The 13009-nt window shown below is 41.6% G+C and overlaps 1 protein-coding gene across 1 annotated transcript; it reads right to left on the bottom strand.

The window, feature by feature from the left end:
- Nucleotides 1-9487: 9487 nt before the first annotated feature.
- Nucleotides 9488-10336, bottom strand: LOC145796127 (zinc finger BED domain-containing protein RICESLEEPER 2-like). Its single transcript, XM_082881142.1, has one exon. It carries the CDS (start codon nucleotides 10334-10336, stop codon nucleotides 9488-9490), a length of 849 nt encoding a protein of 282 aa, XP_082737268.1.
- Nucleotides 10337-13009: the final 2673 nt, after the last annotated feature.

The following is a 13009-nucleotide window of genomic DNA, read 5'->3' as shown; positions in this document are numbered from 1 at the left end:
GGAGCACCACAACCATTTGACCGAGCTAAAGGCCATCCACTCGGCCACAAAATCCATGGTGCTTGTAAGTAGCTTCCTTTGCTGATTTTTCTAATTTGTACAACTTTCTGCTCGGTTTTACTACAAGCCTCTTCCCATTCTTTTTCAGGCTATGCAAAAGAACCATATTACTCATAAGCGTGTGTTGGAGCTTCGAAAAACAGCAAGGTAAGCCATGGCCGAAGTAACCGAGAAAACAACCGAACTAAAAGAGGCCAGGAAGCAGATAGCCGAGCTAAAAACTGAGAACGGTCGTCTGACCGGTCTTGTTAGCTCGGTTGAAGCAGACAAACAAAAGGCTGCTGCCGTGATAAAAGACAAATACTTGCGTGAACTGGCTAAACTTGAAGGAAAGAAGAACACCGAGATAACAAAGCTTGGGAAGCAGCTGGAGGATACGGAGACCCGCGGCTTTAGGGAAGGCGAAGCCCTCTATGTCAAGCAGTGTGAAGTTGCGAAGGATCTCTTCTTTAAGTGCGGTTGGAGGGGGGCCGTGGTGCAGCTCGGTCATGGACCTGAGACCGAGGTCTTCAATCCTCCTCCATACTTCATTCCGAGCTCACTATCAGAGTATGCTGTGACCCTTCAGCAACAATTTCTTGAAGATTCGGATGATGAAGAAATCGTGCCCAACGATACCCCGGTCGTCAATAAACCTGCCAATCAATCAACTCGGGCAGAGCCAACGGTGGAAGACCTGACTGTCGAACTACCAACTAAAACCGTGCTTCCAACCGAGACCATACTCCTGGCCGAAACCGAGCTTCCAACTGAAACCGGGCTGCGAGTTGAACTTGATGCTGATCTTGATGATCTGTTTGCCTGACTTTGCATTTCTCTTCTTTTTGTTTGATTTCTGTATTTTCTTTTCTTTGTTTTTTGGACGCAGATTGTAACCGGGCTGAGGCCCCACCCTTTGTATTTGCTTTGAATTTTTAATGAAGTCTGCTTTTTTTGTTCCAACTCTTATTTCGGTTGATCTCTATGCTTGTACTTTACTTTCTAACTGAAGTCTTGGATGAGGTACAACATTCTCTTGCCGAGATACTTTATCCCGGTCTTAACATTGCAACTATCAGTATACCTGCCAACCACTCTTTAGCTGAGATCTTTACCTCGGCTGAAGATTACCAAGAGTTGGTTTAATCCAGCCAACCATTCTTTAGTCGAGATACTTATCTCGGTTGAAGAGTACGAAGAGTTGGTTTAATCCAGCCAACCTCTAGATTGGTTATTCCTGCCATCTTACAATAAAGTGTTTGGTTATTCCGACCAAACGTCCTGCAGCCTGGATCCTTATCCTGGGCTTAGGAAGGGTGTTGGTTTTTCTAGCCAACCTCTAGATTGGTTTTTCCAGCCAACCTAGAGTAAAGTGTTTGGTTATTCCGACCAAACGTCCTGCAGCCTGGATCCTTATCCTGGGCTTAGGAAGGGTGTTGGTTTTTCCAGCCAACCTCTAAGTTGGTTTTTCCAGCCAACCTAGAGTAAAGTGTTTGGTTATTCCGACCAAATGTCCTGCAGCCTGAATCCTTATCCTGGGCTTAGGAATGGTGTTTGGTTTTTCCAGCCAACCATGTTTTCAATGCCCCTAACTCACTAAAACAACTTTTACAGAATAAAACACTTATGCTGAAAAGAAAACTACTTGTTTTATTGGGGGAAAAAAAAAATTACAAGTATTTTGAAGAAAGGCTAAAAATAAAATAGTTTGAGATTGGCAGTGTTCCATGGCCTGGGAATTGCTTTGCCGTCCTCATCTTCTAAGTGGTATGCTCCTTTGCCAGCTAATCCGACCACTTTGTAAGGTCCTTCCCAATTAGGCCCTAACTTGCCATCTCCTGGTACCACGGTGTTTCCCATCACTTTGCGTAGTACTCGATCTCCGATCTTGAATTGCCTTGGATGCACTATTTTGTTGTATTTCTTGGATAACTCTTGTTGGTATGAGGCAATGTGAACCAGTGCTTTTTCTCTTCTTTCATCGGCGAGGTCGAGCTCCAATACTATGGCTTCTCCATTCAAGTCTGGATCAAAATTTTCGCTTCTAATTGTGGGGAAGCCAACTTCCAGTCGGATTACTACCTCCATGCCATAGGCTAAAGAGAATGGTGTCTCTCTAATTGATCGCCAAGGTGTGGTACGATAAGCCCACCGAACATGAGGCAGTTCCTCAGCCCACTTGCCTTTTGCTTTTTCTAACCTCTTCTTCAATCCATCCAAGACAACCTTGTTTGATGCTTCTGCTTGGCCATTTGCTTGGGGATATGCCGATGTAGAATTGTAGAACTCTATCTTGTATTCTTCACAAAAGCCTCTAAAGATTCTGCCATCAAACTAAGTGCCGTTGTCTGATATTAGGGCTTTAGGTATGCCGAACCGAGTAATGATATTCTGTCAGACGAACTTCTTCATATCTTTTTCCTTGATTGATGCCAATGTTTCTGCTTCCACCGACTTTGTGAAGTAGTCTGTTGTTGCGAGAAAGAACTTCCTGTTTTCGGGTGCTGTTGGAAGTGGTCCTACTATGTTCAAGCCCCACATTGCGAAGGGCCATGGGCTGGTCAATGGTAAGAGCTCTCTGGCTGGCTGATGTATTTGGTGTGCAAACTTCTGACATTTCTCGCACTTCTTCACATACTTCTCCAAGTCTGTCTGCATGTATGGCCACTAGTATCCTTGCGAAATGGCTCTGTAAGCTAACGATCTTCCTCCTTGGTGGCTTCCGCACACACCTTCGTGTATCTCGAACAAGAATGCTTCCACTTTGCTGGGGTGAACACACTTTAGATAAGGTCCTGAGAATGACTTTTTGTACAATGCCATAGAAGGGGAGAGCCAAAATCGCTGTGACTTTGCTCTAATTTTGTTGGCTTCTTTCTTTTCTTCTGGTAAAGCGTCGTCTTTTAAGAACAGTATGATGGGATCCATCCATGAGGGGCCTAGTTCGGCGCAACATACCTCTTCTGCTTCGGGGTCTTCAATGCTTGGTCTTGGTAGGTAGTCGATTAGCAGCGGATGAGGGATGGATGTATTTGCCATTGAAGCAAAGGCTGCTAGTTCGTCTGCTCTGCTGTTTTCCTCCCTGCCAATCTGTTCTATCCTTACTACTTCAAATTTCTTGATCTCTTTCCTAACTAAGTCTTGGTACTTAGCCATCCTGTCATCCTTTGCTTCGTAGTCGCCTGAAATTTAGTTTACCACCAGTTGTGAGTCACTGTAAACCATTAGCTCGGTGGCCTTCATGTAGAATGTTGATTTGAGACCTGCAAGAAGCGCTTCATACTTTGCTTCGTTGTTTGATGCTGGACAGCCAAGGTTGACTGCTTGCTCCACAACTAGGCCGTCTGGTGAGATGAGGACTAGGCCAAGTCCTGCGCCGTGCCAGTTGGATGCTCCATCTACGAAGAGCTTCCACATCTCTCCAATGAACAACTTCCATCAAGTGGAGGGGTCAGATGATGTTGTGGGGTCAAGAATGTTGCTGGTGTCTTCTTCAAGGTCCATGCTTGCTGTTTGCCCCTCGCTATCTGATTGTATCAAGTCTTTATTTGTTGGTGAGTCTTGGCTTGGTGTTGCATGGTTCTCTTCTTCCTTGCTTTCTTTACTCTGGTCTGCCTTGGGGTTTGACTGAGTATCCTGCACCGCTATTCCGGCATCAACTTCTATCCCTAGTTCGATTGTGTCAGTTAGCTCAACTGGGCAGATATGATGACTTCCTGGGGTGAATTCTGCGACAAAGTCTGCCAAAGCTTGGGCCTTTATCGCGGTTCTGGGTTGGAACTTGATGTCGAATTGTCCCAACTCAACTGTCCACTTCAAGATTTGCCCAGAAAAGTTCGCCTTTTCAAACAAAGCTTTTAATGGGAAAGCTGTGAGGACGACTATGATGTGGGCGTGAAAGTAGTGTGACAACTTCCTTGAGGCTATCATCAAGGCCAAGACCAGTTTTTCCAGTGGCAAGTACCTTGTTTCGGCGCCCAGCAATGTCTTGCTGACATAAAAGATGGGCAGATGTTGGATTCCTTCCGCACAGACCAACACTGTGCTAATTGCGTGCCGAGAGACCGCCAGGTACAGGAAGAGTTCTTCTCCAGGTATTGGGGTGACAAGCAGTGGTGGAGAAGACATGTATTCTTTCAAGCTTTCCAGACCGCGGTTGCATTCTTCGTCCCACTCGAACTTGGCTTTTAATGCTTAAAAAAATGGTCGTAGTCTGTCTGACGACCGGCTTGTGAATCGGTTGAGTACAACTGCCATGCCGGTGAGATGCTGCACTTCTTTTACTGTTTTTGGCCTCTCCAGATCCTGAATTGCTTTGATCTGAGAGGGGTCAGCTTCTATACCCCGGTTGGTCACCAAGAAGCCTAGGAATTTTTCAGATCCTACTCCGAATGCACACTTAGACGCATTGAGGTGTAACTTGTGCTTCTTAAGGATCTGAAACATCTCACCTAGGTCCTTGAGATGGTCGTTCTCATCCTTGCTCTTGACCACCATGTCGTCGATGTAAGCTTCCATTGTTCTGCCTAACAATGGTTCAAATATCTTGGTGACCATCCTTTGGAATGTTGCCCCTATATTCTTTTGGCCAAAGGGCATGACCTTGTAGCAGTATAGTCCTCTTAGAGTTGTAAAGGACGTGACCTCCTGGTCTAGTTCGTGTATGGCGATCTGATGGTAGCCTCTGTACGCATCAAGAAAGCTAAGTCGGTTGTGCCTTGCCGTTAGGTCTACCAGTTGATCTATCCGTGGTAGGGGGAAGCTGTCCTTTGGGCATGCTTTGTTGACTGTCTTATAGTCGACGCAGAAATGCCATTTTCCATTCTTTTTTGGTACCAGGACTGTGTTGGAAATCCATCTGGGGTAGTGCACCTCTCTGATAGCTCCTGTCTCTAGCAGATTTCCCACTTCTTCCGCCACTATCTCGGCGTGGTGGAGTGCCGGTCTGGGAGTGCGCTGAATGATTGGTCTGGCGGATGGGTGGACATTGAGTTGGTGATAGATGAAGTTTGGATCAATGTCTGGCATGTCGTAGGGTATCCAGGCAAACACTTCGATGTTAGAGGTCAAGAATTCCAAGACCTCTAATATCTCAGTGCTGGACAACGACGAACCGAGCAAAAAGAACTTATCCGGGTTTTTTTCATCTATTCTTACCTCTACCAAGTCTTCCACCGCTTTTTGATCAGCTGCTTTGCCGACATCTGCGAACAGTTCATTGCTCTTAGGTTCTTCCACCGAATGAACATATCCCTTGGCAGCGCGGCTGCCATTAACCGTGACAAAGCATTGCTTGGACATAATTTGGTCTCCAAAGACCTCTTCAATTACCCCGATTTCGTTGGTACTTGATGATAGAATGAAGCTACCGCTCGCATGGCATGCAGCCATGTTCTTCCCAAGATTATGTTGTAAGTGGAAGAGACCTTCAACACCCAAAATTTCACTTGTTTTGTCACGCTTCCTGCCCTGACTGGAAGGATAATCTTGCCGACTGGCCACTCTGGCATTGAGTTGAATCCGATCAGGAGGAATACAGCTGGTGCCAAGTCTTTGTCTTCCAGTTTTAGTTGTTTGAAGGTGTCGTAGTACATTATCTCACATGAGCTCCCTTGGTCAATCAAAATCCGCTTGACGTCAAAATCCTTGACTCAGAGAGTAACGACCAGTGCATCATTGTGAGGGCAGTATATCCTTGCCAAGTCTCTATCTGAAAAAGAGATGACGTTCGTGGCTTTTGTTTTCCCCTTTTTAATGGTGGGCTGCGCACTTAATACCTCCTTTAAGTGCTCAGCCTTCTTTATCATGCCCTTGAGCTCATATACTCGCTCAGGCTGAAATAATCCATGTATTACGTTTATCACGCCTTGAGGTGGGGCGTCGTTCGGTGTTCCGTCTGGGTGGTCGTGGTTTTGGGGGGCTGGCTGCGTCTCTCTTTCTATGTACCGATCTAAGTGACCTGCTGCCACTAACTCCTCCAGATGCTGTCTTAACGGCGTGCAATTTTCAGTGCGGTGCCCCTTTTCTTTATGGAAGGTACACCGAGATCTTTCGTCGTAGTCCTTCTGTGCCTCTCCCAATTTAGCTGGCCATTTGACGAAAGGTTCATCGCGTATCTCACTGAGAATTCGGTAGATTGGTTTCTTGAATACCATGGTAATGGCAGTGCGGACTCTCAACCATCTTTTATCTCGGTCCTCTTCGTTGTCTCGCCTGCCTCGTCCATTCTTGTTTTGACGTTCTATCGTATTGACCTTTGCTGTAGTCTTCTTGTCTGGTGTTGCTGTTGCACCAGATTTTGCTTTGGCACGGGCGCCATCCTCCTTCACCCGAATATGTTGGTGCACTCTCTCCATCAAGGCTTCTATCGTGAGGGGTGGAGTCATTGTAATCGAATCTCTTAATCTGTTTTTGACTGGAAGTTCTCTTTTGTATTGTGCGATAGTGAGATTAGTGGAGCAGTCCTCTATCTGGTTGAACGTCTCCCAGTGGCGACTGTTGTAGGACCTCAGTGTTTCTTTGTCGCCTATGTCAATGGAGAGTAGCTGATCAATCTCCATTGGCGTCTTGGTGTTCATTCTGAATCTTGTCACGAATGCCTCCGCTAATTGCGCCCAGGAGGCTATGCTGCCTTTTGGTAGCCTTTCGAACCAGGTTAAACCTAGGTCGCCAAGGCTGGATAGGAATAAGATGCACATCAAAGCTTCGTTCCACCAGTATACCGCAATGACCTGGCGAAAGTGGCTTAGGTGCATGTAAGGGTTTGTCTTCCCTTCGTACGTAGCAAATTTAGGCTGGATGAAGCCTGAGGGTAATGGTGCGTTCTCAATTGCCGGAATGAACGACGAGCTATGTAGTCTTGCCAACGCTTTATCTGTTGGTTCGTAGGTAAGGTGTGGTATTGGCATTCCAACCTCAACGCTTCCATGCGTCCGAAGAGCTAACCGCTGAAGGGCTGAAATTCTGTGCGGGCCGCGTGCCCTGGCATCCTCCTTCTGTCGCATCCTTTCTTCAAGCACAGTCCGTAAGTCGGACGATCTAGGCAACTCCGTTTGCCTGGATGATGTCTGGTGCGTATGTGAGGGCCGATAGGTACTTCCCTCAGTGTAAGACCTCAATGATCTCATTCTCTCAGACCTGGAGTAATGAGTTCTGGAGGTCCTTGATTGAGTGTCGCCTGTCCTGAGGCTTCTACTCTCTGCTTTCGATGGCGTGGTATGCCTACCACGATTTTCTGAGTGGCGAGGAGGCGTATTGCCTTTGCTCCCCTCTCCTGTCGCCACCCCTTTTCCCTTGATCTGGCGCTTCATGGCCTCCATGTCCGCCGCCATCTTCCTTATTAGTTCATCTTGCTCTTTTACACGATCCTTCAGAGCTTGAGGGTCGATTCTTCGCCTTTGACTTTCAGGACTTTGTGAGCGAGAGCGACGGGGGCTGTTGTTCCGCCTCCCCCTTGCATTCCTCCGGGGATTCTGTCGCTGGGGCTCTAAGTCCACCATGGGAGGGATAGAGGGCAATCCTTCGCGCCTCCCACCCTCCTCTGGGGTTTGTCCGTCAATGGCGGACTACAGCAAATCTTCGTTGTGCACCATTCAATTAGCGAGGGAAACTTGATCAAGAGGTTTTGTTCTTTGTCTGGTATTCCCACAGACGGCGCCAATTGTACGGGAAAGAGATAAACCTTCTCGTATAATCCTGTTGATCAAGTCTGCGCTCCTCCGTACGTCATCGCTTTACTCCCTGAAAACATAAATGTGAGCTAGTCGGCGGGTGTGTGCCGGATACCTCTCCGATGCCTAAGTCAGCGAAATAGACAAATAGACAAAAGCCCTGTGTATTCGAGAATCAAAGCTGTGTTACCTCTCCATAGGTGATGTTGTGAGCTTTTATAGGTTCCGTGTGGCATAATCCTAGTAGGACTCTTACTCCTCTTTGTAGAATCCTCCTAGGAATCACATTCCTGAAAGATAATGCTTATCCTTCAACACCTCCTTTACTGTTTAAACCAAGTGAGATGGTTTTACCATGGTCGGATCCCAATATAACTGAGGTAAGCATGGCTATGTTGAGCCGCAGAGTAGACCGAACTAAAGCTAGTTCGGTTTCTTCCATTCACCACTCTTACCTCAGCTTCTCCTCTACAAACCATGGTGTGTTTGGACCGAGCTAAGAAATAGAAAGGTTTTAACCGAGCTAACCGCAACATGCCACGACCGGGCTAATTCTGAGTGTGGTGACCGAGCTATTCATAAATCTCTCCCAAACCGGGATAACAACAAGTCTCTCTGGACCGGGATAACAATAGGGCTTTCTGGGACCGGGCTAACTTCAAGCCCCTTTCATCCAGCTCTTCTTACCGTGCCTAAAGAACGGCCCATTACCCAGCTCGGCCTAATTTACATATAAATTACCCTCTCACAAACAAACAAATAAACAAACAAAAAAAATTACAAACTTCTAAGTTCCAATTAACAAACAAAATAAGTAATTCAAGATCAACTATCAACTTTTCTGATTGGCAACATCATCAAGATAACCTATCAACTAATGATGTTCATAGCCAAAAAAAATATATAACTATACTTAGCAACTGTCAAAATATTCCCTACTTCCATACTTGTCACTACAATTGGTAGCCAAAAAGCTTTAAGAAAATAACCAACCAGAAGTTTGTAATTTTGTTTAATGATTACATTCATCAAACTATAGAACTGAAGCAATATTAATACAAAACTTAGTAGAATATGAACATCTTGGATAGGAAGGATGGGCAAAAAATACACAAAAATAACCATCAGCAAACAGTCTGCCAAAGCAAAAAGTATTATCAACAGATATCAACCACCTGCAAGGAAAAACAATTTGATAAATAAGTAAACATAAATAAAAGGAAACAACATAGTATAAAATTAAAAAAGACTTTAGTTTATTTACCAAGCTATGCTCCATTGCCATGCTAAACAGTTATGGGACTTGAACTTAAGTTTGAGGATGAACTTGATTTTTGAAAAATCACAAAATAAAACAAGTCAATAATAAAAACAGATGATTAAATTAAAAGATAAACAAAATTAACAAATCAATTTTATACTCTGCTCAAATTCTAAAACATCATCCATTGCCTTGCGAAGAGAGATTGGCACAGTGCTTTGAAGCCAATTCTGAGTACAAACAAGTACCTCAACCATCATAGGAGAAAGAGAACTTCGAAAAGGATCAAGAATGCGTCCACTGGTACTAAATGCCGACTCTGAAGCCACTGTTGAAACCGGCATTGCCAATACATCACGAGCTACTTGGGACAACACTCAATACTTAGAAGAATTAGCTTTCCACCACCCAAAATTTCAAAATTTTCATCTCTCACTCCTTCACAACAATCAGCCAAATACTTGTCCACTTCGGACTTGCACATAACATAAAATTCAGCATCCAAATAGGTATTAAATTAAGATTCAATCAACAAATGAGGATCATCACAATCATCATCAATCACCATCCTAGATGGTTCATTTGTGTCAAGTACTTCCACAAAATTTGAATCATTTGCAAGGTAATGGTCATACAAACGAGTCAAACAATCTTTCACTTGACCAGTCATTGTATTGACTACACTTTCACCAAAAAATTGGGAAAAGCAAAACTGGACATACGTCAATTTTTTTCGTGGATTAAGCACCACAGCAACATACATCAACAAATTTATTTTATCTCCATTACCCCAATATTTGTCAATTTTTGCTTTCATTCCTTTTGCTATTAAACCCAACAATTCATCTTGCTTCCCATCTTTTTTACTTAATTGCTCAATTTTTGTTAGAATAACAAACATCTCATCAAAAAAACAATTAGAAGTTACATAAAGGGAGCCCGAAAACCTTTTAGTAGCATTGTAGAAAAGCCTTAAGAATTTTAAAAATAGTTTACAATTGTTCCAGTCACCCTCTGTTGGAGCACCCCATGACTTCTTCTTTTCACCACTTCCATCCTCCCCATCGACCTCTAAAAAGTAAGATCGATAATTTGAGTCCTCCTCCTCTAAACGCTCAAATGCTTTTTCAAATTTTTCAGCACTCTCCAACATCAAATAAGTTGAATTCCATCTAGTAGGTACATCAAGAAATAACAAAGACTTGTACTCAATTTGACACATCTCCACACACTTCTTAAAAGATTCATGCCTATTTGGAGACGACCTCACATATCTCACAGTATCACGCACACAACAAATTGAAGTATCCAACTCTTTCAAGCCCTCACCAACAATGAGATTCAGAATATGCGCACAACAACGCATATGTAAGAACTCATGACCCAAAACAGTGCCCTTCTAATCTTTTGTTTTTCTTTTCAAGAATTTTATGGCTGTGTTGTTAGAACTCGCATTATCAATAGTCAAAATAAAAACACTACCAAGGTTCCATTCAAGTAAACACAACTCAATCCTCTTACCAACAGTTTCACCTTTATGATCCTCAACTTGACAGAAATTTAAAATCCTTTTTTGCAATTTCCAATCATCATCAATAAAATGAGCCGTAAGACACATGTAATTAAGATTTTGTATGTATGTCCATGTATCAGTTGTAAGACAAACTCTACGACCCTTCAAAAAAATTCTTAACTTAGTCCTCTCAGTGTTAAAAATTGCAACTACATCTTTAGCAACAGTGGTACGAGATGGAATCATGGTAAACTTTGGTTGTAAAGCATTGCAAAACCTACGAAAACCAACCCCTTCAACAAATCTAAAAGGCAATTCATCAAGAATGATCATTTCAGCTAGAGCTTTCCTAGCACCTTCTACTGTAAAAGAAGTTGCTACTAGACCGACACCATCTCCATCTTTTTTGTTTTGAAAAGACAATGTATGTTGACTCTTTTCTTGTTCTCTATAAGGATACTTTAAACAACTAGCCACATGACTCAATAAATTACTAGTCCCATGAGACTTTGACTCAGCCATGTATTCTTTTTGACAATACTTACATACAGCCCGCGTTTTCCCATCTTCCTCATTTTTAATTTTATCAAAATGATCCCATGCTCTTGATGGTTTCCTACCACTACCTTTTCCCCGTGCCTTACCCTTCTCCTTAGGTGGTAATGGAGGCTTATCAGAAAGAAAAGGTCCAGTGGTATTACCTTCAATAGGTTGGGCACTACTAGTGGCTGTTTCAGTAGGTTGGGCACCAATTATGACTGTTTCATTAGGTTGGGCACCAATAGTGGCTGTTTCAGTAGGAGAATGATCCATTATCTAGACACAAAATACAACAATAAATATATTACATAATATACATAAACAAATCAAACATGCTAATAAATTCCAATTTTGTAAACAGTTAGTTAACAAACTATTTCCTAAAAAATGATCCATACAAAAACAAAGAGCATTATGCATTCTTTTTTTTTTTTGAATAGAAGAGCATTATGCATTCTAATATGAAACCATTATTATAGGATCCAAAAATATAAATAAACGCATGCTTACTTAATGAAAAAAAAAACAAAAATAAAAAGCTTGCAATTTTTAAAATAATAGCAAACAAACAGGTATTAAAAAATAAAAAAACAAAAAAACATACACTTTAACTTTAAGCTTGTAATTTAAAAACAAAAAAATAAAAATAAAAAAAAATAAAAAAAACATACACTTCATTCTTACTGAGTATATTTAAGCATTCATTTTTTATTTTTATTTTTCGTTTTTCCATTTTAGCTTCTTTTAAGAAAAATAAGTTACTTAAAAATCTTTTTTACGTGTAGGGATTTTGTTAACTTGAAACAAACTAAATAAAATGACAAAATAAATCTAAGGTTTTTGGTGATCAGAAAAATAAAAATAAAAATAAATAAATACTGGAACAAATATATTTGGAGCATTCAAAAACATGAATGATCCATTATCTGGAGCATAATATACATCAACTAATCAAACATGATAATAAATTTCAATTTTCAAAACAGTTAATACAATGATTTATTGAAAAACTAACAAATATTTTAAAGTACTAAAGAATAAAAAAAAACACATGAGAGCATTCAGATTTTTTTTCATTTAGCTTCTTTGAAACAAAAACAATGACTTAAAACAAGGGTTTTTGTTAATAAATAAATAAATAAATAAATAAATAAAATCCATGTATGGATTATGTTAGTTAGTCTACAAAAAATTAAATATATATATATATATATATGTACATTAAATCTTGTGTTTTTGTTAAAACAAAATTTAAAAATACGAAATCCATGTAGGATTTCAGTTATTCAAGAAACAATTAAATATAAACACAATATCGATCAAGGGTTGCAATTAATCAAAAACAGTTTAAACAAATAAACTCATACCTAAGGCTTTGGTTAGTAAGAGAGCACCACCACCAGCATCTCTGATTTGAAGGATAGATAAAACACCTCAAAGAGTATCAAAGAGAGAGAGAGATTGGAAAGAGATGGAAGTTGAGAATGTGTGATCGAAGCTGTAAAAAGATATGTAATGAGGGAAGAGATTGGTTTACGTTATAGAGAGAGAGAGTGAGAGAGTGAAATATGGGAAAGAGAGAAATATGGGGAAGAGGAGAGGAGAGGAGTTGATATGATATGATAGGTCTGCTGCTGGATAACTCCTTTTGCTTTGAAAGTTGAAAATTGAAATACATCATCATCATCATAGAAAGCTTCTACAAGAAGCTTTGCACTTCTCCCAATAATAAAACAATTATACAAATATAAAAAAATGTAACAGCTGCATAAAAATTCGGTCGGGTCGGTTTCGACCGAAATAATTTACACAAATCTGTTGCCGACCGTGAAACTGCAAAATTCAACCAAACGAAACCGCAACCGACCGGTTGAATATTCGAAACCGTCCGTTTTACTTCGGTTCGGTTCGAGCCGGGCGGTCGGGCCGGATTTTGGTTTTTCATGAACACCCCTATTTGAGTGTGTTGTTTGTTTTGAGCTTTCA

Source organism: Camellia sinensis, chromosome 7 (assembly GCF_055761805.1).
Source record: "Camellia sinensis isolate YWXY chromosome 7, ASM5576180v1, whole genome shotgun sequence".
NCBI lineage: Eukaryota > Viridiplantae > Streptophyta > Magnoliopsida > Ericales > Theaceae > Camellia > Camellia sinensis.
This window is presented reverse-complemented; position numbering and strand designations above follow the sequence as displayed.

Coding starts and splice junctions, on each gene's coding strand:
- LOC145796127 (XM_082881142.1), bottom strand. CDS start 10,336: ATGCGTTGTTGTGCGCATATTCTGAATCTCATTGTTGGTGAGGGCTTG.